The 25,909-nt window shown below is 37.0% G+C and overlaps 1 protein-coding gene across 14 annotated transcripts in view; it reads right to left on the bottom strand.

Annotated features, from left to right (window-relative positions):
- The window catches only part of LOC104598752 (flowering time control protein FCA-like), a 30,960-nt gene that overhangs the window by 4,470 nt on the left and 581 nt on the right, over positions 1-25,909 (bottom strand). For 4 of the 14 annotated variants that reach the window (XM_010260941.3, XM_010260940.3, XM_088900900.1 and 1 more), the window contains exons 2-16: positions 23,567-23,637; positions 22,753-22,831; positions 16,234-16,316; positions 16,099-16,150; positions 13,875-13,936; positions 13,367-13,433; positions 12,934-13,013; positions 12,754-12,818; positions 12,325-12,372; positions 12,075-12,237; positions 8,649-8,723; positions 7,906-8,550; positions 6,759-6,962; positions 6,469-6,672; positions 6,347-6,379 (exon numbers count right to left, since the gene is read on the bottom strand). In XM_010260941.3, the coding sequence (XP_010259243.1) occupies positions 6,347-6,379; positions 6,469-6,672; positions 6,759-6,962; positions 7,906-8,550; positions 8,649-8,723; positions 12,075-12,237; positions 12,325-12,372; positions 12,754-12,818; positions 12,934-13,013; positions 13,367-13,433; positions 13,875-13,936; positions 16,099-16,150; positions 16,234-16,316; positions 22,753-22,831; positions 23,567-23,637 (1,931 nt within the window). Of the gene's footprint in view, positions 1-6,346; positions 6,380-6,468; positions 6,673-6,758; positions 6,963-7,905; positions 8,551-8,648; positions 8,724-12,074; positions 12,238-12,324; positions 12,373-12,753; positions 12,819-12,933; positions 13,014-13,366; positions 13,434-13,874; positions 13,937-15,141; positions 15,242-16,098; positions 16,151-16,233; positions 16,317-18,949; positions 19,070-22,752; positions 22,832-23,566; positions 23,638-25,909 lie in introns of those variants that run through there. The other 10 variants (XM_010260944.3, XM_088900905.1, XM_088900904.1 and 7 more) reach the window with 7 other exon arrangements.

Raw genomic sequence — 25,909 nt, 5'->3', positions numbered from 1 at the left:
TTCAATAATCAAATTTTGAACTCCTAACTGGTCCACAATCTGAATGCCTTGTACTGCCACTAGAAGCTCAGCTCTAATAGAGTCTCCTATACCCACGGAGCCTGAGAATAAAGCTAAAATATTACTATCTTTATCTCTCAGCATCCCACCAATCCTTGATTGACCCGGATTTCCTTGGCTGCTACCATCAAAATTCAGCTTTGTCCAGTCTTCTGAATGAGGTACCCACACATCTGGTACCCTGTTATTTCTGCTACTGCTACTAGCCACAGCCATCCAGTTCCTCAACATGTCATTAAAGGAATATAATTTGAAGGAATCTAATGATCTCAGCCAATGGATTGCTCTGGTCATAATGCAATCCTTTACATTCTGAACATTCCTCTCTTTCTTTTGGAATATCCTCGCATTTCTTTCTTCCCAAATTGTCCACAAAGCAGCAGCTCTAATGCTCCTCCACATTGTTTTACCAATTTTTGTGAGCCACACAAAGAAGGAAGGATCAAAGATCTGATCTATGATTGTGGTCAAATTCCATCTACAACCAAACAAAGCATAGATCCAACCCCAAATAGCAACAGAAAAAGGACAGGTTAAAAGTAAGAGCAATCCTCACCATTAGCCCTGCAAAGTACACACCAATTAGGAGACAAACACATAGAAGGCCTTCTCTCCTGCAACAAGTCTGAAGTGTTGATTTTCCTATAGAACACCTCCCAGCAGAACATAATAATTTTAGGAGGTACAGGTTTAGAACAAATCTCCTTAGCTGGGAAACCCACTTGTCCCAAGGGAGAGCAAACGGGCTTAAAAAAGGAAGCACATGTAAAGTAACCTTTTGGGTTTGGAGACCAAAGTCTCAAATCAGAGCTGGAAGGGTCCAGAAAAACACTTTCAAGTAGTGACAACAGGTCTGAAGCACACGAGAGTTCATGATCCCTCAAACCCCTACGAAACCCTAAGTCCCAACTCAAAGAATATGGAGAATCAGATGTTGGAAGAAAGTGAGAGATTGTTTTACCCTTGTAGCAAGAAATGTAATAGAGAGAAGGGAAACTGTCCTTAAGGGCAGAATTGCCCACCCAGATGTCCTCCCAGAACAAAACAGAAGTACCAGAATTGACATCATACCTCATACAGTTGAGGAAAAGAGGAAGAATCCTCTGAATTGCTTCCCAAGGAGTTGCTAGAGTGGCTCGACACGATACACTAACATCCCATCCATTTCCCAAACTGCCATGTATACTATCTATCACGTCATGCCAAAGTCACTCCTGTTCTAAGGGCCATCTCCACAACCATTTTACTAGGAGTGCTTTGTTCTTCAAAACTAAATCCCCCAGTCCCAATCCACCTTCCTCTTTCCTCCTACACACTATTCCCCAATTTATTAAGTGATCATTTTTTTCCTCCCCTGGCTCCCAAAGAAAATTTCTCATTAATTTCTCTAATTTCTTGGCTTCCCTGACAGGAATCCTAAGCACAGAGAAGTAATAAATCAGCAGATTTGCTAAGGAAGCTCTCAGTAAAGTAACTCTACCCCCTGAAGAAATATAGTTCCTTTTCCACGAGGCTAACCTTTTCTCAAACTTTTCTAAAACCAGGGCCCAAAAGGTGCTCTCCTTAGGGCTGGCTCCTAGAGGAAGACCTAAATACTGTAAAGGCCAATAGGAAATGGGACAACCTAAAAACTCAGCCACCGACTCAAGAGTCCTCTCATCCAAATTCACTCCCACCACACAGCTCTTTTCCAAGTTTATTTTCAGATTTGATACTCTCTCAAAGTGCTTTATCAAAGATTTGAGATTACTTACTGTTCTTCTATCACCCCCATCACAAAAGATTATTAGGTCATCAACAAACTGTAAATGGGTCACCCTAATCCCATTCCTTCCTATCCTCCAACCTCTCACTACACCTTCCCTGTCTACCTTAGAGATCAAACTACTGAAAACATCTGCAACTAGGGTAAAAAGAAAAGGGGAAAGGGGGTCGCCTTGCCTTAACCCTCTAAAAGCTGGGAAGAAATCCTTGATTACCCCATTAACCAAGACCGAAAAATGGCAAGAACTTATGCATCCCTTTATCCAATTACACCATCTAACTCCAAACCCACAACACCCTAGGACCTCTAATAAGAAGCTCCAATCCACAAGATCATAGGCCTTTTCTAAATCCAGCTTACAAACAAAACCTTGCTTTCCAAACTTTCTCATATCCCCCACACATTCATTCGCTATTAGAATCTAATCTATTATTTGTCTCCCTTGCACGAAAGCTCCCTGGGCTTGACTAATGATGGAGGGTAGCACTACTTTAACCCTCAAGGATAACATTTTAGCCAAGATTTTGTAAATGCTAGTCACCAAATTAATCGGCCTAAAATCTTTAGGATTTTTTGCTTCTTTCTTCTTAGAGATTAGAGCTATGAAAGTGGCATTGACACCGGGGCTTACTTTGCTATTAACTTCAAATTCCTTAAACACAACACAAAGGTCTTCTCTTACCACATTCCAGCAGTCTTGATAGAAAACCATGGTGAAGCCATCTGTTCTAGGGGCTTTGGATCTATCCATTGAAAACACTACATGTCTAATTTCCTATTCTTCAAAACTCCTCTCTAACCAGCTTGCTTGCTCTTCAGACAGCCTGGGCCAATCTAGACCTTCCAGCCTTAGTCTATTATTCAAAGGCTTCCCTGCAATTGATTTAAAGTGATCCACCAACACTTTTGCTATCTCATCTTGATTTTTTCTTCTCCTCCCAATGGAAAAAATTTGTATTGTCGTCCCCTTCTTTGATCCATTTGTGTCTTAACTTTTGCCTCCATGAGATCTCTTCTCTAAGGAGAACTTCTTCCAATTCCATTTTTAACCTACTTCTCAAGATCCTTTCTTGCTCATTCATAACTCCCTGGAATTCTTCGGAGTCTAGTTCATCAATCCTGGACATCAAAATATTCTTTTGATCCTCTACCCTTCCAAAATGCTCCCGATTCCACTCTTTAATCCTTGCTCTTAGTCTCTTCAACTTTTTGTGGAACCTTACACCTTTCCACTTAACCCCTCTCAAGTCTTCATTCCACCACTCACCAACCTTTCATTCAAAATCCGAATGAGTTAGCCACATGTTCTCAAACCTAAAGGATCGAGGGCCAAAGCCTAGAACACCTTGACCTAATAGTATAGGGCAGTGATCAAATGTAACTCTAGGAAGGGTTTTAGCCACCAAATTCCTCCAATGATCCTCCCACTCTACATTAAAAAGGAATCTATCAAGTTTGGAACAAAGGGGGTTTTCTTGGAAATTTGACCAAGTAAAGTTAGCTTGTAGAAAGGGTAATTCCTTTAGCCCACACATGTTAATTAATTCATTGAAATTTCTCATACTTGTAGTAATCAATCTTTGGGGGTTATTTGATGCATTACAAAACCTTTACATTAAAGTCCCCCCAAACACCATGGGCCACCCCACAAGCCTTGAATTCCAACAACTCCTCCCACATTTCCTTCCTTTCCCTATAACTATTTGGCCCATAGACATTAGTTAACACCCAAATGAATCCATCTTCCACATTTTTTAATTTTAAAGACACAGAGAATCTCCCTATAAGTTCTTCCATAGATTCTACAACATCCTCTCTCCACAAGGTCACTATACCTCCCGAAGCTCCCCATGAGGGAGCTAAAGTCCAGCACACTCCTCTTGATTTCCACACACTCCTGACCCATCTTCTGTCCAAACCTGCCAATTTAGTTTCCTGTACCATGACTATATCAGGCTTCTCTCTCCTCAGTAGGTCTTTGATTACCCTTCTCCTTCTTGCACTCCCTAACCCTCTCACATTCCAACTAATGATTTTCATAATAAGACTCCTTTCAAACGCCCCTTACGTACCCAGCTCCAACTCATAAAAAACCCTTCCTTCTCTCTCCCCTTCCACTAAACTTGATATCAACTTCTATATCTGATAACAGTCTCTCCACTTCTGATCTCTTTTTCTTCTTCCTTCTCACATTCCCCTCTTAACTTTTTAGCCGACCCATTGCCTTTACTCACTCCCCCCCCAGCCTAGAACTTTTGTTTCTCTCCTTATTCTGAGGATTTGCATCAGGATCCCTACCCTCTAACCCCTCCTCCTTTGCTTTATACTCCTCCAATTACGCACTAATTTGCTCCCATATTTTTTCTAACTCTTCCTCCCGCTTCTTCTTAACCTCCAACTCTCCCTCTCTCCTCTCACCTTCACCAATGCTAAGCTCTCTGTTTTCATCCACACCTAAAGATTCCTCTCGGGATGCTGGCGTATCTGTTTCAACCACAGGAAGAGCATCAGTAACAAAAACCGAATTGACAACAGTACCTTCATTGTTAGGAGCCAAATGAAACTCTTTCAGGGGATCAGAACGGGCATCGGGAGGCAAGTCTAAATCTGTCTCCCGAGGTCTAATCTGCTTAGAAGAATTTTCATAGGAGATCAACAACTTGTCAACTTCCGCATCTGAGTTAGTCTTCCACTGCTGTCTAGCTATAGGCATACATCACAGAGCAGTCCAGTAGAGTCCTTCCTTTCCAAACCCATAACCTGTAAGGAGTTAATTTCGCTTGCCAGTGTAGACAAAATCTGAGTCCTAACCGTAACTATCTTCTGCCGTTCCATCGAACTCTTCAAGCCTCCCTCAAAACTTTGATAATCACCTCCCTCCTCCTCCAGGAACAATACTTCCGTTCCAAGGTTATCTTCTTCAGAAATATCCTTTGATCTGCTAAGATCGATTCTGCCCAGACTTTCAGAATCATCCGATTCAGAACCGCTAAAAACTTCAAACGGAGAGAGCTCCCTCTTTCTTTCCTCTAACTCCCTTCGTTTAATACAACTTGGATTGCGTTTTTCAGGCGATGACTGCTCTAATCTTACTGCTGGAACCCACTGTTCCGAAGCTCCATAGAGCGCCGAGTTCAGGCTCCCTGTTGCACGGTTCATTGCACTTGAAGAAGAAGAAGATAGATGGTAATAACCATCTATCGAAGGCACATGGTTGGTCACGTGCCTTTTAAGTTAAGATGGGCCCCTGAACTGAGCTTCCTGTATCCACCTTACCCGCCTTAGGTGGGCTTGATTTTTGCGGCCCAACTAAAGCCTCCGCCCCTGAATTTTTAGGGCCTTCTTTAAAGCGCCCGAAGCCCACTGGGCCTTTACTAATGCTTATTTCCTTCAGCATGGGTTTTGGCTTATCACTTGGCCCATTCTTAATTATCTGCGGCTTCACGTGACTTTTAAGAGGGTCACGCACGTTCAACCCAAGGCTCGGTTTGGTTTTATCAAGCCTAGGTTCGGTTCTTCCCTGAACCAACACCTTCTCCATGTTTGAAAAAGACATTTGCGCCAGTTACAACCTGTGCAAAGGACCTGCCGCCCTCCAGACCCTTTGCTGCTTCTACACGCATAAGACCCTCCCCCTGAATGCTACCTTTCTGTTTCTCCAACATTTGTTTTTCCATTTTAGTGAAAGTGCTATTCTTGTTTGAACCATCCAATCCTTTGTTGCCACGCAGTTCTTCTTCAACCTCCTCATCTCCCTCCCTACGAGCCTCTTTCCAAAGCACAGATTCAATGGATGAAGCCAGCCACACTGAGTAAAATTGTCCTTCAACTAGCACCTTATCTTCCGAGGAATCTCCTCAGGTTTTACTCCATTCAATAAGATGGAAGCTGAAAAGAGGTCTCCCCAAAAGACACCTCCTAGTGATCCTCCACACATCAGAGAATGGCTTCAGTAGTTTCTTGCTTCCACAAGTGAAAGGGAAGGCCTAAGAGACGCACCAGCACTCCATCTTCAACAAAAAAATCTTTGGAGTTTGATCCCAGACACCATCTTGATAATGTGAGATTCCCAAAAAGGGAAGGCCTAAGAGACACACCAGCACTCCATCTTCAACAAAGAAATCTTTGGAGTTTGATCCCGGACACCATCTTGCAATATGTGATGACTTGGTGCTCCAATAACAAAATTTGGTCATGAAACATTTTACAAAAGATCCCAAGCCCCATGGTAATTAATCTTCAATCCTGAGGCTTTAAGGTATCTACTATTCAAGTGTTGTTTTTGTTCCAATTGAGGTTTTTAAACATTTAGCCTTTCGTTCATGCACTGATGCACATATGTATACATGCATGTGCATATATAAAGAACCCAAAGCCTATAAACTAGGATACCCTTAAAATAGTAAAACATAGTAATAACAAGAGTTTATTAACCAAAGGAAGATGAATGGTAACATGTTTTTAATAGCAATCATATCCCATATAGAACCATTGCTTATTATGTAAAAAACAAGAACTTACCTGAACACTTTGATGACTGACTACAGTGGAAGCCTGAAAATGGGGGATCAAATTTATGGGTTTAGGCAACAGAAAGAACTAACGCTTTTAAATTATGATAAACCAAGCAGCACATGACTGACCGAAGAAGAAAAGGAAGATTGCTGAACTTGTAATTGCTGCTGATTATGTAGCTGTATTTGGAGCTGTGCCTGTGGTATTTGAGAAATTTGTTGGGCAGACAAAATTTGTGATTGTGTCTGTGTCTGGGCTTGAAGTTGCTGAACCAATGGCTTTTTCCGTTGCTGCTGTTGCTCAAATAAGGTCAACTCCTCAGGTTTCTCCCACTACATGTTCATTTTGGCAAGCATTTGTGACATCTTTCAAGGCAGAGACTAAAAAGGATAACAGAGGGAACTGAGGAGACACTTACCCGACTTTCACTAGTTACACTGTTATAATAATACTTAAATCCCTCAGGCGATGTGTGCTCAGTCCAATTACAAGTTAAAGGACCTGCTGTCTGTGTACTTGCATGAACAGCTGAAGCAGCAGATGCAGTTGAAAGTGCCACTGCAGCTTGGGAAGTTGCAGGAATGCTGCTTGCTGTCTGTGGTACAGTTCCAGTCCATTGAGGCTGCAAAAAAGAGGTATTATCATTCACAAAATCATTTAGAACCACTTACAAGAAACAGACTTATGAGAAGAAGCAACATGCCAATTGCCAAGAGAAAGTTTAGGACAAAAGGTATAAAACAACAACCTGCAATTCATATCAAACAGTAGACCATAGATTATTAGATACTGGCAAACATAGGCACCTATAGTTGATCCTTTAGGTTCCACCAGTCTCAATTTTCTTTCACTATCAAGACAATGAATAAAACCAGATAACTGGCATTTGTGAACTTGTGTTAACTCAATTTTTTTATCAGCAAAATGAGTCATTTATTAATGCTTGAAAAAAGATTACAGATCCTTGCCCAAATACAGCGGAAACCAGATTGGCCACCCTGATTACCATGCCCCCTTTTAACTTGTGTTAACTCAATTGGTTATCACTTGGCATCAGAATAAGGGGCCTCTATTATTGGGTGCAGCCCAATGGGCTCTAAGGCTCAGGAAGCTTATGTGTATGGGCTTAATTTACATAGGCCCAAAGGACAATGCATTAGCTACCTAATTGACCCTGTTAACATATGGGCTATGTTAGTTACTGATCAAAAAAAAATATGGGCTATGTTAGCTATCAATGGCCAAGTTTGTGGCACGTTCAAGCCTGGAATGGTAAACCCAGCCCCTGTTTAAAGTGTTTTGGACCATAAACTTTCCAAGGCAGACCCAGGCCTAGCTATCAATGGCCAAGTTTGGGTACAACACAATGCAACTCAAACCCATCATGATTAAACCTTATATAAGATATCACCAGAGAAGACCATTGAATGGTAGGTCCAACTCCAATTGTTTGCCAAATATATCATTAAAGCATCACCACACCATCCTTGCTACTGAAAAGGCATCCGGTATTGCCAGTAGTATTGACATGTAAACATAGACGGATCATCCAAAACCTGCAATACCTGTTGTTTACTAGCCTGGGAACTCTGCTGTTGGGTCAGATTTTGACTTGATGGCTGCATCAGATTCAAGTGTTGTTGCAACTGGGAAAACGATTGTCGTGATGATTGAGAGCTTGCCTGTGGAACTTGCATCTGTTGAGATAACATCTGAGAAAATTGAGCAGATGACTGTTGTAAAGGCTGAAGCAGGGGTTGCTGGATGGAAGGAGCAGACAACTGCTGTTGGCCTGCCATGATAGAGACAGCTTGCTTTTGTGAGTTCTGAGGGGTTTGTTGTACTACAGTAGAGCAGCTCTGCTGGACCTGAGGCTGAGAAATAGAGCAGCTCTGCTGGACCTGAGGCTGAGAAATAGAGCAGCTCTGCTGGACCTGAGGCTGAGAAATTGGCAGCTGACCACTCAATCCAAATGGTTGTTGCGATGGCAGAACTTGACTAAAGGATGGACCAGAGGACTGAGTAATCTGCAGCTGACCAGGTTGCTGCACTGATGTCTGAGAAGTTTGTGGCTGTGAGTAAGACAGTAGAGCTTGTTGAGGGTGCAGCAGGAGGGAAGGTGGCAAATGCTGGGGGGACTGAAGCGGCTTCTGTAGTGGAGATATTTTCTGACTAACTGATTGATCTAGTCGTATAGATGGGTTGGAAATCTATTACAAAGGACCACAGAAGTACTTCAGATTTAAATTAATGAAAGAATCAAAGAATTGAGTAGGATCATAAAAACAAATACAATTCAATTCATTACCTGTTGTGAGGTGGAAGAAGGTAAAACTGAAAGCCCTGGAAGAGAACCATTTGTAGGAAGTCCTAGGGGACCGCCCTAAAGAAACAGGAGCAATAAGACACACTAACAGTAAAAATGTTCTCAAAATATGAGGACAAATATTTCAAAACCAGATATTCTAGCTGCTAGCTCTTTCTGGTGTTGCCAAAATTCAAAAGACACAAGCAATACCTGGTTTTCTAGCAATCACCCATAACATGTAAAAAACAAAGGAAAAAAAAACAACAACCAGAAAACCATATTAGCCATACAAGACATAACTTACTTGTGTTGATTTCTATAAACAGCACCATGCCAAAACACCCTGGGGCAAGGCCCTCTATGGGATCTAGGGAGCAAACAGATAGGTTAAATAGGATGGACCTACTAGCCCAACCCAATTTTAGGCTTGACTCAATTTGGTTTTCCATGCAAATAGGTTGGAGTAGCATTGGAAAAGATAAACCAGAACGGAAGTCTGGCTGTACTAGGGCAACACAAACCAACATGGTGTACTGCCTCTATTGATGGGACAAGTTTCAGCTTTAACCACTTTGTATTGGAATTTTGCATTGCACATGTAACTTAAAGAAAACTCAAGTACAAGGTTGGACATGGTTTATGTAGATTGGGGAGTGAAAATGTGGCTGATCCAGAGGATCTCCTATCCCATGGATAGTTTGATCACTCAGAGCTTCCTCCATGTGGAAGAAATAGGTGGACTTGTCTACAGAGCCTACCTACTTGACCCAATTAATAACTTTCCCCCCACACACATGAATATACAAGTTATATTGGCACCGTAAGGTGGTGGAGATACGGTCTATGCCCTGAAAGCAAGGATTAAAGTATCGGTGTCGGGTATCATATCGGACAACCTAGATACAGATACAAATACGGATACGCTTTGGAAACGCATGGGTACAGACAAAAAATATAGAAACTCTTGGATACGATAGGAAAACATATAAAAATTTCATAAATATACTAATAATATTAAATTTAAGGTGAAATAACAACAAATAATGTATAAATACATATAAAATGTATATTTTAATGATGTATATGAAAGAATATATTACAATTAATGTAATAGGACGCATAGATACCAAACAATTTTATTGATAATGTATCAATCAAGAATCCAAACTGCAAAACATATGCTCCTATTATATTTTAATTATTATATCAGTTATTTTCTATTTTACTATTTTTACATTTTTACATTAACAAAGAAGTCAATTGAGTATTAAATTATCAAATATAAATTAAAATATCAATTAATAATTTATGAAATATATAATCTCAACCTAAATTATATCAAATATATTAAAATTTCTAAGATACATATCATATGCAAATTCACAATTTTTAACTACTAAAATCATTATTTTATTATTAATATTTTTATTTCTATAAATTTCTAAAATTAAAAATCTTTTGTATATAAATGTAGATTAGTAGATTTGATAGATTCAATTTAATATTATATTCTTGAATAATTTGTAAACAATTTTTATTTTTGTAAATAATAAATATGTTGTAATTTAATGTAAATTAAAATATTAATTAATAATTTAAAAATTATATAAAATTTTCAAAATACATATTCTGTGCAAATTTATAAACTTTAAGTACTAAAATAATTGTTCTATTATTAATACTTTTATTTCTATAATTTTTCTAAATTTAAAAATATTTTTTGATACGGATGTATATTAGTAGACTAAGTCATGTGCAAATTTATAAAGACTAATTGATAACAGATGAAATGGCTTAACGAACAACTTATTGCTTTGTTTTTTTAGTGAATAAGTTGTTAAGGATGTTGTGAGCTACTGGGCTCTTTAATGGCTTAAGTTGAAATTGGGTGGATTACTATACTCTCAAATATTTTACTATTTAATTATTTTAACGACCATAAGTAATAAGCCATTCAGTTCAGCCACTCCAGCTGCTAACAAGCAGCCTCTAAAGCTGATATGAGTACATTTTTTATTTATTTTGAATTAAAAAAAAAACAAAAATTTCCTTTTCAACTGGCATCATCCTTTTGTGTCAAAACCATCTGATTGCTCTCATAGTTGGACGCAGACATGATCTCTATTACCTTTCATCCTAAATTCCAACCCAAAACTCCATCTAAAACCCTATTTCCAGAATTTTGATACTTTATTTACTTGCTCAAAATGCCATAAAATTAAGCCACCCTATATCCATCATCGTAAACATCTCTACAAATTTTTGTTGAATTTTATATCACTAGATTTTTTTGAGAACATATAAAGTTTTATATCATTAAAAAAAAGAAGGAAAACAAAAAACATGTACAACAAGATGCTGTACACAGGGTTACAAAAAACACTGCACATGCAGACCAATACCCCCCAGCCCTGCTATAGAAAAAGAGATTCTCATGTACAAATAAAGTGTTGTAATTCCTATCCTTGAACAATTTGTTTATTATCACTAGATATTTACCAAGGAGAATCTGGCAAATAGCACAGAACCTTCCCAACTCCAACAAATCCCTACTTCTAGTCCTAAAATCAACCTTAATTCCTTCCTAGCCTATCATTACCTTCCCAGACTCACCATTGGATCATTCCAGTCCTACATTACTTAGTACCAGAGTTGTCAGTCCTACACCTATTGGTAACAAAGCAATTAGCCCTACATCAGTTGATACTGAAGCAGGTTATCCTGCACCATCTTGATTTTTAAGAACTTATATTTTAAAGTTGATTGAAGAAAGATACTGTTATCAGGAAAAAACTTGCAATTTGCTGATAACATTTTTATCAACTTCACTAAATCCTGATTTGAATATATGCAATGTCCTATAGCTTTATTAGTTGAAGGATCAAACATACATAAAATCTTACCTAAGTTTATAAAAGCAACTCATTACATCAAACTCTGTATGTAATGCCAAACTAAGGGCTCTCCTGTGTTGCCTAGCCCTGCAGCTGGGGAATTTCTTATAGATAGACCAGACAATTGCATTTGATAACAGTCACCATCTATAAACACAATATCAGAAAAAAACATTGCAAATTTAATGTTCCCACATATATGATCTCCTAGGTCAAAATTCAGCCCAATGAAATGACCCTTATCACCCTGTCCAAGGCTCATTTTTTGTCCCAATCACTTTGCAGCTTTGTTATAATAAAACAGAAGGAGGATGTCTATAGATTGGACAGAAAAAATAATGCAATGGCCTGATTTTCTGCTCAGCAATTATTTTGGCATGGACAGTAAGATAACTCTAGATTGGACAGAACAAATAATACAATATGACCTGATGTTGTGTTCAGGATTACAATTACTGCTAGCATCACAAGTCTTCCTAAAGAAAGGCTGCAACTGAACAATGTTCATCAGAAAGATCAAATGATTACTTACAGTCACTGGAGGCATTGTTAGAGCACCACCCCTAGAAACCAAATTACTCCCAAAACTATGAGGACTGTAATGTGAAGCTGGTCCCAAGTTTTGAGGACTCATTGGATGCCAAGCATTAGGAAAAACATGCCCACCCATCGGTTCACCAAAATTGGGTTCTGGCCTGCAAGAGTTAAATATCAGAACAAAGGCAGAGTATACAAAGAAACTCAAATGACGCCTTATATTTCATTTCAATTTATGCACAGACCTAGATTCTAATGGTGCTTGAGATCGGGAGCCAAATCCAGGACTACCCCTGAGAAAGTTTTAAAAAAAAAAAAAGAAGAAACTTCATAGTAAAATCACAAGGACTGTAAGAGCATGTGGGTACTGATTACCAATCTCCCACTTTAGTAACACTAACAAATCATGTGGGGTTATATATATATATAGAACAACTAAAATCACAACCAATTTGCTCATCATCTGATTACAGTAAAAATCTAAATTGAACTGAGTATTTGGAAGGAGACTGATATTTAGTAGTCCTTTTTTTTGATAAATATATTTAGTAGTCCTTCTCAACTCATGCATATGGAAGATGTGATTCTTGTGCATTACACATAATCATGACTTATCAGATCCAATCTAGAGAACTATATATACAGAAGAAGGAAGAAAGAAAATCAATAGAAACCTTGATTCACCGGAACGAGGCCTCTTAGGATCAGCAAACCGAACAGTTAATGGCTGATCACAACCCTATGTAGAAGAAAACAGAAGAAAGTAAATGGATATCCATCAAAATGGAATAGAACAATGACAAAAGATGAAGTCATAAATAGAAGGAGAAGGGAAAAAGAATAAGAAATCTTACTCTCATCACATAGATTCCATTAAGAGCATTTATAGCTGCTTCTGCCATATCTCTATGAGAGAATCTAACAAACCCACATCCTTCAGAAGTACAAACATATCAGAAATAAGAAAATATATAAATCACAACATATGAGTATAAAGAATAAAGTCTGAATATTAATTCACAAGCAATTTGATATGCACCTACAAGAAAATGTTCCAATGCTAAGTTCAAACAATATAACAACAGAAACAATATAGCTTAAAGAATTCTTCTCCCAGATAAACATCATATCAAAATAAAATTCAATGGTTATAATCATCTGAGTAAACATTTGATCTATGATAACATAGAAATGTAGCCAATTAGTAGGATCCTCATTGACACATGTTTCAAGGACTAGATAGAAAAGATGGCAATCTGGCATCAGAATAAGTGTAACAGGACACACCACGACTTTGCTTTAATTCATCACGCATGATGTAGACATCTTCAACGCGACCATAAGGAGAAAAGATCTGGTATAGAAAACATCAATCATAAATATGAAAAGGAACTCAACAAAAATAGTTACACAACATGAACAGTAAAGAACCTTAGAAGCCCAAGGCTTTTGTTGCAAAATTTGCTGTATCCCCAACAGCAGAGAATTGAAAATGGGGTGCAATCCTCTCAGTTTATAAATTATAACTAATCATACAAGTTTTATCCAAACTTAGCAAAATAAATAACTAGATAGCCAATGTTTGGTTTGGCCCAAAGCAAATTGTTACATAAAGCCAGCAAGTTGGTTTTTTTGGTTAGAAAAGTTTGCCCAAGAAAGAAAGAACTGTATTTCTCAAGGGATAGAGTGCAAAAAGCAATGAAAATAAAAGAAAAAAAAGGAAGAAACAGGCCATTTTTCTAAATGGAAAAGATGGAGTAAATTTGAATGCAAATATATGTGACATGTTACGTACTTCCTCAACTTCCTTTTCTGTAGCTTGCCTGTTCAAGCAACCAACAAACAGCTTAAACTCAACTGCATTTACCAATAAGCCATCATCAAAAGAGATGTAAAGTTGACAGGTTGGTTTGGTATTCAACAATTAAAATATCAAAAAGCATCTATAAAAATAGCATAAGAAAAAGTGTTCAGTCAAAGAATTTATTATGATTTTCCTTGTCAAACTATCAACTCTATTATTTCATTAACATGCAAAACTTTGTTCAATTTTTACAGTGTAGTGATGCTAATTTTTTGAAAATAAATATACCTTCACGTGTAGACTCTTTCCATACAAAGTAAGATCTATTTTACCCACATCCAGGTCATCTCTGCTTTGAAAGAAGATGATGGCATCGTCTTCAAATTCTAGGTCAGAGATCACTCTCTGTAGCCTAGAAGAATCCCCTTGATGGCCCGTTAACCAAAGCTGAAAAATGAGCCCAGGAAATACATCCTCCAACTTATCTAACATTCATTAAACCCCCTCTTTTAAAGAACAGACCCCACAGAACCCCAATCCTTGCGATCATAGGCATTATCTGAAATCCAACTTGAAGACTAAACCCCTTATCTTTGCTTTGCTCACAATATCTACCACTTCATAGATCACTGGAATCTCATCAAAATCTTTCACAAAGGCACCATGAGGCTGGGAAATCAAAATAAGGAAAAAACAAAAAAAAAAAAAAATTCTCGATCATATAACGAGAACTTGTATTTTATTTTACTTTCATGTGGTTTCTATTCAGTCCCTCATGAAGACCTACTTGTAATTGTAAATAACTCATATCAATAATGCATGTGATTCCTTTATGGTGGGGGACCATACATTGAAGACACCACTTACGCTATTGATTTCTCTTGACCTTTTTCAATTTCTCAACAGAAATTTTCAACCTAGGACAGATCCAACTGCTTGGGTTGCCAATGTATATGCTGCTAATATTCAACAAATCTTCAACCTAGAATCTGTTGATTATCTACCTCACAAACAAATCAAGATGGCTATATGTACATGAATAGACCAAAATTGGCCAAAACTATTGACAATCAAATCAAATAAAACACCATACAGTATCAAAACCCAACAACTTTTAAGACCATATGTGCCTAAGTAATTGAGATGCAACGCACAACCATGCAGTGGAAACTAGAAAGTACACTGCATAAGAAAGGCACTTGATGATGTGCTTCCTCTGCAAAAACAATGGTGAAACCATTTCCCATATTTTTTTAACCTGTCCTTTTGTACTTTGTGTATAGGAGCATCTTTGTTCTCTTTTTAGGTGCAGGTGGACTCCTCCACAGGATGTGGTGGGTCTCTTTGATCCAAATTTCCTGAAACAGCCAAAGAAAAGGGGAAGAATTATGTGGAAAGCAGTGAGAGAAACCATGTTATGGACTGTTTGGGAAGAAAGGAATGGGAGGATTTTCAGTGAGAAGAGTAGAACAGAGGTGGAAATCATTGACACAATTAAAATTAAAGTTGTACATTGGGTGAAGACCCTGGAGGATTTCCAAATTTTCTCAATAAACAACATTTTGAGAACCTGGAAGGAAGTGGCACTATTGGCTCAAGTCAAGAGTAACTGTGGACTGGACACTCCCAGCAACCAACTTTGTTAAACTCAACTTTGACAGAAGTTATATTGGCAATCAAGATGCAGCCGGATTGGGTGGAGTATTCCAAGACACAGAAGGAAAGGTGTTAGCTTTGTTTTCAGGAACCTTGGCATATGGTAATGCATTGACAGCTGAGCTGCATGGACTACTCCATGGTTTGAATTTTGCTAAGAAATTTGGTTTCCACAACTTGGAGGTAGAAGGGGACTCTCAGGTGGTCATTTCTTGGACAAAATGCAACTCTCAAATCCCGTGGATTTATAGACATACTTTTTAGAAAATAGAAAGCATAACAAGGGAGCTGAATGTTGTCTTTAAATGGGAAAAAAGAACAGAAAATGGGATGACAGATGATCTGGCTAAACAAGGGTCAGCTGGGCACCAAATGTTTTGGGCAACATTATAAATTATATATCAGTCTTTGGGATGGAGAAAACTCCCATCTTATTGTAATACTTCAACTTGATTTTAATAAAATCTCCTTTTATTGATAAAAAAAAGGACCTCGTCAAATAGAAAAAATACATAAGAGGTTCAAAAAGAATAAAATTTTGAAGGTCCTACGAAATTACCAAGTCGCTCCCGTTCACCATCAGCATATCTGACTTGGATAGGACCTACTCCCTGGAAATGTAAAACATGAATAGATCAAACAATAGAATTCCAGTTTGGAAACTACTATGGCACATGGTAGCAATATAACTCACCCCAGGCAAAGTATATTGATTATGCAAAGCTCTAATGGCCCTGTCAGCTTCTTCAGAGGTTGCGTATTTTATGAAACAACATCCTGTAGAAGTGAATGTTCATGACTTGATTCCATTAGGATATTCCATGTACCAACTATATCATTTTTTTTATAAATATGTACCAACTGTATCATTGCAGAATAAATATTGCAGTTGATGGACGTTTACTGATATAAACAAAAATTGTATGATTAAATTACCAAGGAAAAAGATTGAACAATCTAGGATATTTAGGTGGCATTTGGTGGTGTTTCAATGAAACCGTTTTTGTTATTCACGTATTCCCAGAAACATAAAATAGCTGTTTTCCTGTTCCCAAGGACCAGAAATATTTGGTTGGATCATTACCACACACCCACTTGAATTATTCACAGCTTACATTTTAAGTCACAAAACAGATCAAGTGAATTATTAGAACAATTCTCTGATTATGCTAACCAACCACTATAATCCAAGCTTAACATTAAATGCAGATCATAAAAAGCTGATCGGATGGGTTAGGGATGCACAAGCAAATGGAGCACAATCCAACCTATAGCGCACACCAAGAAACATAAATTAAACGTTGAGAACCATTCATGAGGTGAGAGAGATAATAAAGAATGTCAATCTCTCCTTTTTTCTGTTTGTACCAGTAACAAAAGGATTGTGTAATCACAATAATATGGTTTGGCATGTGTGGCTCCAATTCCTGGATATCTCTGTATATGGGTGCCGAATCATGTCAGACTTTGAAGTTTTTAGTGTTAAGTTTCCAATACCTTGTCCTTGTCATATCTGGGTAACATATACATATAATATGCACCAAGACATCCTTGACCAATAGGAATTAAGAAGATTCACAAATTACAGTTATCCTACAAACAAAGGAGCATCACTTAAATCATAGTGAGTCAAGAGCCACTTGGAAACAAAGAGGCATTTCCTAGGGGGCAATCTACTCCCGGCCTGGCAAGGCAAATCAACACCTAGGTGACAAGTAGGCATCATCTAGTTGACAAAAATAAAATAATAAATACATACAAATATTACAATGTGTATGTATAATTATATTGGTAAAAGTGCCAAAGGTTAGGCCTGAATAGAACAGAATGGTGATACAGGATTCATGTAGCCAATCCCATATAGTTGAGACAAGGCTTAGATGCTTACATAATTGCATGTTAATTATAAACAAATAATCTACAAATTAAAATCAGTAAATGATTTAATAACCACTTACACCTGATTTTCAGAAATATGATGAGATTCCAAATAATCTCCCTAGTTCAAAGTAAACACATACACAAGGATTAAGAGGCCTAAGTATCACCTCTATGTAAAAGCAAATTAACCCAAAGTGGGTGGGACAAAGTGGTATCAATATATAAAAAGGGGAATAAAACTTTAGTGCTGTCACTGTGATGTTTATATCTATTCTACCTGCCTATTTGGTCTTGTAGGAAATAAACCTCCAAAATGCCTAGGCAATTGCAATACCTTTGGGTGTTGTCCCAAACAGCCACCAACATACTAATAGACTTCTTAATGAGGTTATGAGATATCAAGATTATTATACATAAATAAGATCATATCTGATGCAACAGATTTTTTTCCCAACAGTTGATTTCACGGAGTTATCTATTTTCTGATAACAGATAAGGAGAATTTTATCAAAGGTGAGAACTGAGAAGAGGGGTTGCTTCTCAACTAAATGCATTAAAATTGTAACAAAATACAAAGGATGTCATCATCATAACAGCTAAGGTTGAGCTGAAAATAAAGTCACAAGTTCCATAAAAAAAATTACAGCCCCTATAATATTCATAATAACAGATAGAGTTGAAGCTTTAGTTCTTGGCTGGCCAAGTAATGGACAACATCCACAAGAATTTTTCCTAAGTTCAAGGAATAAGAAATCCATACCTTTGGTTAGTTTAGAATATTAAAAAGGACAACATCCACAAGAAAATTCCATATTCTATATACAACAAAAAATAAATAAATCCGGTATCTAATATTACCACTATCAAATTAGACCTATAAGCTTGAAACCTGTAGAGAACACTGATGTGGACCCCACTGGTGTGGTCCCCACTGTGTTCATATGACAGTAGTAGGCAGTTAGATATGTTAGTTTTCAGTTGTTAGTAGTTGGTAGTTTATTTCAGCTTTATGTTATTAGTTTTTATCTTATTATTTTGCCATGTTAGCAATTAGGGTAATTCAGCCCTTTTACAGTTATGAGAATATGAATATAAATTACAAGAGTGGGGCGGTTATTAGCTAGAACTCTCTCTCTCTCTCTCTTTTCTCTGAAATCTTTCTTCGTGTTCTCTCTCTCCTATTCTCTTCTCCTCTTCTCCTCTTCTTCTCAATCTTTATTTATTTTCTGATTAAAACCTAAGACAGGTTGTAGTCTTGTTCGACTACTAAACCGATACAGTTCATCCACCTAGGAAAAGTAATAAGATTAGAAATGGATCCATCAAATTGTTGTGTATAACTATCAAATTGAGCTAGAGTAGATAGACAAAAATTTAATGTTCAAGCTGCTAAAGAAAGGAACCAACAGAGTAAAAATATTACTGATCCATGTAGATCAATCAGCAAAGATGAACCATAGCACTGGTTCTACACTAGTGTGAACTAGGAAGAAACAGAAAAGATATATGAAGATCACTCCTAAACTCACCAGTACGATTTTGCACTAGTGTGAACTGTGAAGACTAAAGATCACACTGCTAATGACCTGATCTCCAATAAAAGAAAACCTCCAACTTTCACCTTGCTAGACAGCACCAACATTTAGTGGCTTCCTTTCCACAACAAAATGACCAACGGACAAAGGACTATTTAGCATTATAAGCTGAACAACCATACTCAATGGATATCCATAAATTTGCAACGATAACAACTATGAACAAGTACAATTAAAAAATGGTAAAATAGGCATTATCATCTCAGAACAAATTAAAGTAAATGCCCGAGCATCATGCACATAAGTTTCTAGAGCTCCTAACTCAACAAAGCTTTATCCCAGATATATGAAGCCAGCTACAAGAATCATGTTCCCCCATTCAGCTGTGTTCAGTGCCTTCAGAATCCATGTTAACAAGGGTTTTGCAGTAGCTTACCTTACCTTTTCAAAAAAAACAAAAAAAAAGGTTTCGCAGTAGTTTTAAATCTGCTGCTAACCTGACACAATCCTCATCCTTTTTCCAGCTCACTGGTGGAGTTATGGAGCTCCTCTAAGACAAATTGCCAGTTAAAAGTTATAAAGCATGTTGAATGCTTGAAACTTCAAAATAGTAAATCCATAATAATTAAATATCATCCATGACGGTTCCAATACAAGCAGATCTCAAACATCAACAAATAACTCCCAAAAACCTGACTCACATTTCTTGACTTCTAGTTTACCATGGTTATCCATATTCATGAAGCACAGTTTCTACACCCCCATGCTATGCATGAACTTTAATCCAGTGAGTCATCTGAACGAAGTTAAAGACCAAAAGAATCATAACCCAATCAGTCATTATAAAAGACCACAATCCCAGCCTGTCTTGATATCCAAATTGATAACCATAATTATTACTTTTCTTTCAGCATTCAATTTCCTACCTTCACATTAAGATTGATGCAGTCACCAACCTTTGATACGAATTAAACTGTTTGATCGAATCATCATCATATATATTATATATATATATAATATATATATATGTATGTATATATATATACATATAAAAAAAACTGCAGAACATTTTAAACCCAAATCATAAATTGTAGGCAAATTTAAAAAAAAAAAATAGCATAAAAAGAAAGAAGGTAGAAAGTAAATCCTCACAGAAAAAAATGCAAAGCCTGTAAACAAGTTAACTGATGTAACTTGCAACTGCCCAATGCCCCTCTTATTCTTGGCGAGAGGTAAGAGACCAACAGCCAAAAACCAATAAATTGACGAAGCACCTTTCTTTTGCATAATAGCAATATAACTTTATTAACTTGAAATTTGTCACATCGCTTTTGCGTATTAATGTTGCAAGAATACCTATTTAGTAGTGACCAAAGATCCTTCAACTTTGACTTAAAGCAGAAAACCCTGTTCATTTCGATGGTTGTTTCATAAATTTGCAGCTTATCATAATTAAAAAGAAAAAGAAAAAGAAAAAGATGTCCTTCTCAACCATCAAACAGAAACGACATAGAGTCCGCCAAAAGCACAACAACAAGCAACTAATTTACCAATTTCTAGCCACAAAGAAAAAATTCATCAGGAACCATTAACAAAATATCAAAATTCATGCACAACATATATTCCACGACATTATAGGTTAATCACATCATTTGCAGAAACCTCTTGCATCTCATGCTCACAAGCATTGGGATCTCAAATGAAACAACCCAAATAACACAAACTCCTGTTTCCAAACACATCATGGAGAAGAAGGTTAAAAGCGCTGATGGTTATGTATTCAACCACTGCTTACATGCATAAAAGATGAATTGCAAGTGTCGTTACACTGCTCAACTAGTGAAACAAACCCATAATGCATCATTTTCAAGAAGACAATGAAAGAAGATAGCAACTCCAGTTACCAAAAAATTCAAAGAAATCTTCTGCATCCCAATTTGCAAGCATCAGTATCTCAAATGAAACAACCCAAATAATAAGAACTCATATTCCAATGCATCCAGAGAAGAAGGATACAAGTGCTGACGTTTAATATATTCAACCAATGCTTACATTGTATAAACCATGAATAGCGAGGGCACTGTAACACTGATCAACTTCTCTACCAATGAAACGACCCATAATGCATCATTTTTTAAAACAGTGGAAAAAAATACCACTCTCCGCTTACCATAAAGTAGCATGCCCATATTCCAAACATAGACATGACAGTTAACATAATACATATAGTTAAATGATCTGCATCCAATCCATGTGGTACCAGTAGATCGCAGTCCCTTGCATCCACATCCAATACCAGCAAAGGGGGAAGGGGAAGAAAAATAAAAAGGAGGAAAAAGGCCTCAATATAATAAACAACAGCAAAATCCATGGGGAAACCAAACCAAAATACTTTGCATGACTGTTCCCTGAGCATCTGAGACCACAAATGGTTACCAGAATATCCCAACATAAAATCAGAAATAAACCAACACCAAAATCCTCTGAGGAAGCTGCAGTGCCATTTTTTCAATAGGATTGGCACTCAAAGAAAAGTAAGGTATGACCAATTTATGCACGAGGGATTCAAGAATTCAGTTGTAGTATCATTAATCTGTCTCACCTGATTATCAATTAAGTTTGGATGTTCAACCACAAATTAGAAAGACAGGCCAACGCATCACAATCTTTTGCTGCTTTAGATGGGAAATGGATTTGGCCACAACAATCATAAGTGTTTATCTATCACATAGTTAGAACTTCCTAAGTTCCAACCACAGATTAGGATAGCAAACTAAACCCTAACTTATTACAATCTCATCCCATGGTGAATAACAAATGCGAATACTCAAAACTCAAGCTATATATACAAGCCACTGCTCCTCCCCTTGCTCAATTCAAAAAGATCTAGATCAGCGCTATAAGACAACAACATCCTTGATTGAATATCCTAGCAACAAAAACACAAGCTTCAAATTATGTGCACAGTTTACATTTATTTTATAAATAATTATGTTTTATGGATTTAGCAGGGGAAACAATATCAATGGATATGGTTGCAATTTAAGAAAAAGAAGCTTTAACAATGCCATAAGAAAGCTTCACTTCCATAATCTCATCAACCATAGAAAAATCTAAAATTATACCATGAAGGATAACGAACCAATGGGAAGATATTTGACAAGATTTAGGGACCAACCACATTTGATAAGACAATCTAAATAGCATGCACCATCCAAAACTCCAATATCATCAAAAATTATGACTCTGTTTCATGGACATAACAGGCACCATCCATAACCATCACATATTATCATTGTGCCATACAGACATTTCAAGCCTTTAAAAGAATAATCTCACCCTATTTTCCAAGATAACAAACAGATGACTCTGTTTCAATGTATTACTTTGTCACTGTACAAGACCTGTACATGGGTAAACATCTTGACAAATAAAATGCTACAACTATGGTAATGGACCTCTTCCACAGTTCCACTACAAAAGACTTGCTGGGGCAATGAAGGTGAAATGTCATCACTGCAGCAAGTGGTACAAGAACAGGACTTATTTGCCTTCCAAGTTTCCAACTGCTATGCATAACCAGTTTTTAGTAGGTTTCCATGGTCTTGCCTTCTTCTGGGTTCACAGGAAGGGCATAAACGGAAGGTTGGCAACCAAAAACAACAACCCCAGAAACTGTTGCAAAAATTAACTGAGACGAACATGAGCTTATTGGCGTTCCCACCAACCCCTCAGGAGACCTGAAAAGAAACAGGTTTAAATTACAATCAATTCATAGAAAATGACATTCCACATACCTTGTTGCTGGCCAGTTCTCCTGTCCTTGATCAGAGCAACCTCAATAACATTTCCATGTTCCTCGAACAAGGGACGAATCTGACATAAAATAAGAATAATTGGAACAGTGGAGAATATTTTATAAGACTACAATAGAATGATGCAAGACAAATAGTGGTGACATGGAGAAGGGAAAAAAAGGAAGTGAAGATGTTCAAAAATAAAATAACATAAAAGTCCTTGGTCTCTAAACATAACAAGGACTAATCTACAATCTTCTCAATAGAATAATATCCGGATAAACATGAACAGATTACAATTTCCATAAACCAACCAATGCTACAGAACAATAAACCCTCTAGGTTTCAATTCAAAGGATCAAAACAATTTTCATATAAAAATGAAAAAGATATTAGAGAACTAAACCATTCCCCTTGGAAACGGTGAAGCCAGCAATGAAACAGGAGGAAAAATGTCAAAACAATGGTTAATAAGGTAAGTATTATGAATAAGAAATTGCTACAAGAAGCAATAGTGCTGGGGGTACAATATGGGGCTGATAATTGTATTGTTTTTTTTTTACGTATATACTCTTCTTTAGTTTTTTTCTTCAGCATCTTTTTGTTCTATATCATTGTAATGTCCCCTTCTGATAACAGACTTTTTATATTAATAAATTCTCTTTGATCAATGTTAATGATATGAAAACAATATGAAAGAGAGAGAGTTCTTATGTGAAAGTGATGTGGAAAGGCATTATATCCCTTCTTTTCTGTGCAGAACCAAATCAACATACTTCTGGCATGCTAAAGAAAGAATCAGAGAATGCCTTACATCTTCCTCTGTGGCTGTCCTTGGAACAGAGCCAACAAAAAGTTTGGCAAAAGTGCCACGATTGATGTTATCTGAGAATTATAACGATATCAATAATTTGATATAGGATAGGAAGAACAGAATAGCAATGATAATGAACACAGCTTCAAGAAAAATATAAACGAATAATATAATCCATGGGCAAAAAGTGAACTGACAAACTGAAATTGAACGTAGATGCATGGATATCTTGTTTCATGTAGACAGTCTGTAGAAATACAAACTAATGGTAGGTAAACATGAAACATGTATGAGGATAATTGTAACACATTAATGCATGCTCATGTCTTTTTGCCCCAGGGCTATACAGTTGTCTCATATAGCATATGAATAGAAACAAATCAATATAAACTCACTTATAAGAACTTAGGCTATCAAAGATGAGCCTATAATCCAAAATAACACCAAGATTCAGTGAATCCCATAACAAGGATTATAAAAAAGGATAAGTAGCAAATCACATAAGTTGTCTTATAGTCCATCTGATGAGAAAACCCATAGACAAAACCATCAGTTACAAAAGATTGTAAAAAAGCAAGTTACAGGGAATGTCTTCTATGTGTTTTTTAAGGAAATCTATAAAACTGAAGCAGTAATGGAACCTAAAACAAATATAACTAAACTAACACAAGCCAACCAACTTAGTGATATCATGGGAAACTAGACTAACATCTAAGTCCAAATTTTCTAAGAATAGCAAAAATAGGTTTGGTAAGATAAAATGAAGGTCTAGCTTCTTTTATGGATGAGCATATTACTGCCCACTTTTTGCCATTCTCATTCCCCGTTGAATATTTTTAGTAAATTAAACAAAATAGCATGCCATTATCCAAAAAATAGCATGACATGAGAATATAAAGTGAGGTGAAGAATGGTAATAGCAAAAAAGTATCATTTATTTATCATTGCCACTAAATTAAAGATTATGTTGCACAGAAACCACAAGGGCAATACATGGAGAAGGTGTCAGACATGGAATTTATATTAAGGATCTTTTTTTGAAAGGTAAAGTAAAGTATTGTATTAAATATCAACAGTATAAGGTTATGTACAAAGAGGTTGTACAAAAAAGAACAAAATTATAGCCCCCCAAAGAAGTTCACCCTCAAAAAAGAACCAGAACAAAAAGCATCCCCAAAAACATCAGGCATAGATAACCAGCTCCTCCACTATAAAACTAATTACCCCAGCCTCATACTTGGCTTTCTGCTCAAAGATCCTATTGTTCCTTTCTAACTAGATCACCTATAGGACTGTAGAGGGAATAACAGACCAAATTTGCTTCCCTTCTTTGGGCATGCCTTGGACTCTCCACCCATGTAACAAGGAGAGTAGGAGACTGAATCCAACCAGCACCAGCTCAGATTAACAGCCTGAGAAAGTGCTGCCACACCACTGTTGTGAAATTACAGTGAATGAAGGGGTAATTTTAAGACTCATAAAACAAATTACATAGAGGACAAAGCACGTATGGCAGGCTGAAATCTTTCCTCATCAGCATCTCTTTGGTGAGGCACTTCTCCTTTGCAACCACCCACAAGAGGAACTTGACTTTCAGGGGAGCTAAAGTTTTCCAAATGGCTTTAAGGGCCAAATTGTTCCACAACAACAGACATGGCACCCATTTATAGGTTTCCACATAATGCAATTGGGAGAACAGGAACCAAGATGGTGGCTTAGATTTCAACCATCATTGATTACTTCCAGTTCTGGAAAGAACCAGTTTGGTTCTTCTTCATGTGTGAGGGTTTCTTTTTTTTTTTAATTTTTGAAGTTCAGCTCATGGCTTCATGAAGTATGATTTCATCCTCATCCGTTAATGGTGACAAATTCTTTGTTAGAATATGTTTATAGCTATGTCAACTATGCTTATAGCTATGTCATCCTCATCCAGCTAATACCCTATTTTGGAAGCTCGCTTAAAATACGTGTTTGATGTTTAATTTTGAGTAATGGAGCAAACAGATGGAGTTAATCTATCTGCAGAAGTAAACATCACATGCGCACATATACAACAATAAACTATCATGGTAGGATCATCCGACATCAAGACATCCCAGAAACGAATAAAAAGCATGAAAACATTAAGACAACAAAAAAAAAAGCGACAGAATTGGAGTTCAAATTAACTAAATAAAAAAAAACTAAATCAGATAAAAATTCTAATTCGTTGCTAAAAAATAAGGCCTTCCAAATTTTCGCTAGCAAGGGCACAATATACCAAGATCATCAATTGGCAAAACAAGTGAACTTCCATTACTGGAACTCCCAGCTAGAAAAACAACCAAACAAAAGAGGATCCTT

The sequence above is a fragment of the Nelumbo nucifera genome, chromosome 3 (assembly GCF_055504915.1).
Source record: "Nelumbo nucifera cultivar China Antique chromosome 3, China Antique-T2T, whole genome shotgun sequence".
NCBI lineage: Eukaryota > Viridiplantae > Streptophyta > Magnoliopsida > Proteales > Nelumbonaceae > Nelumbo > Nelumbo nucifera.
Note: the sequence above shows the minus strand (reverse complement) of the source record. Positions and strands in the feature narration are given on the sequence as shown.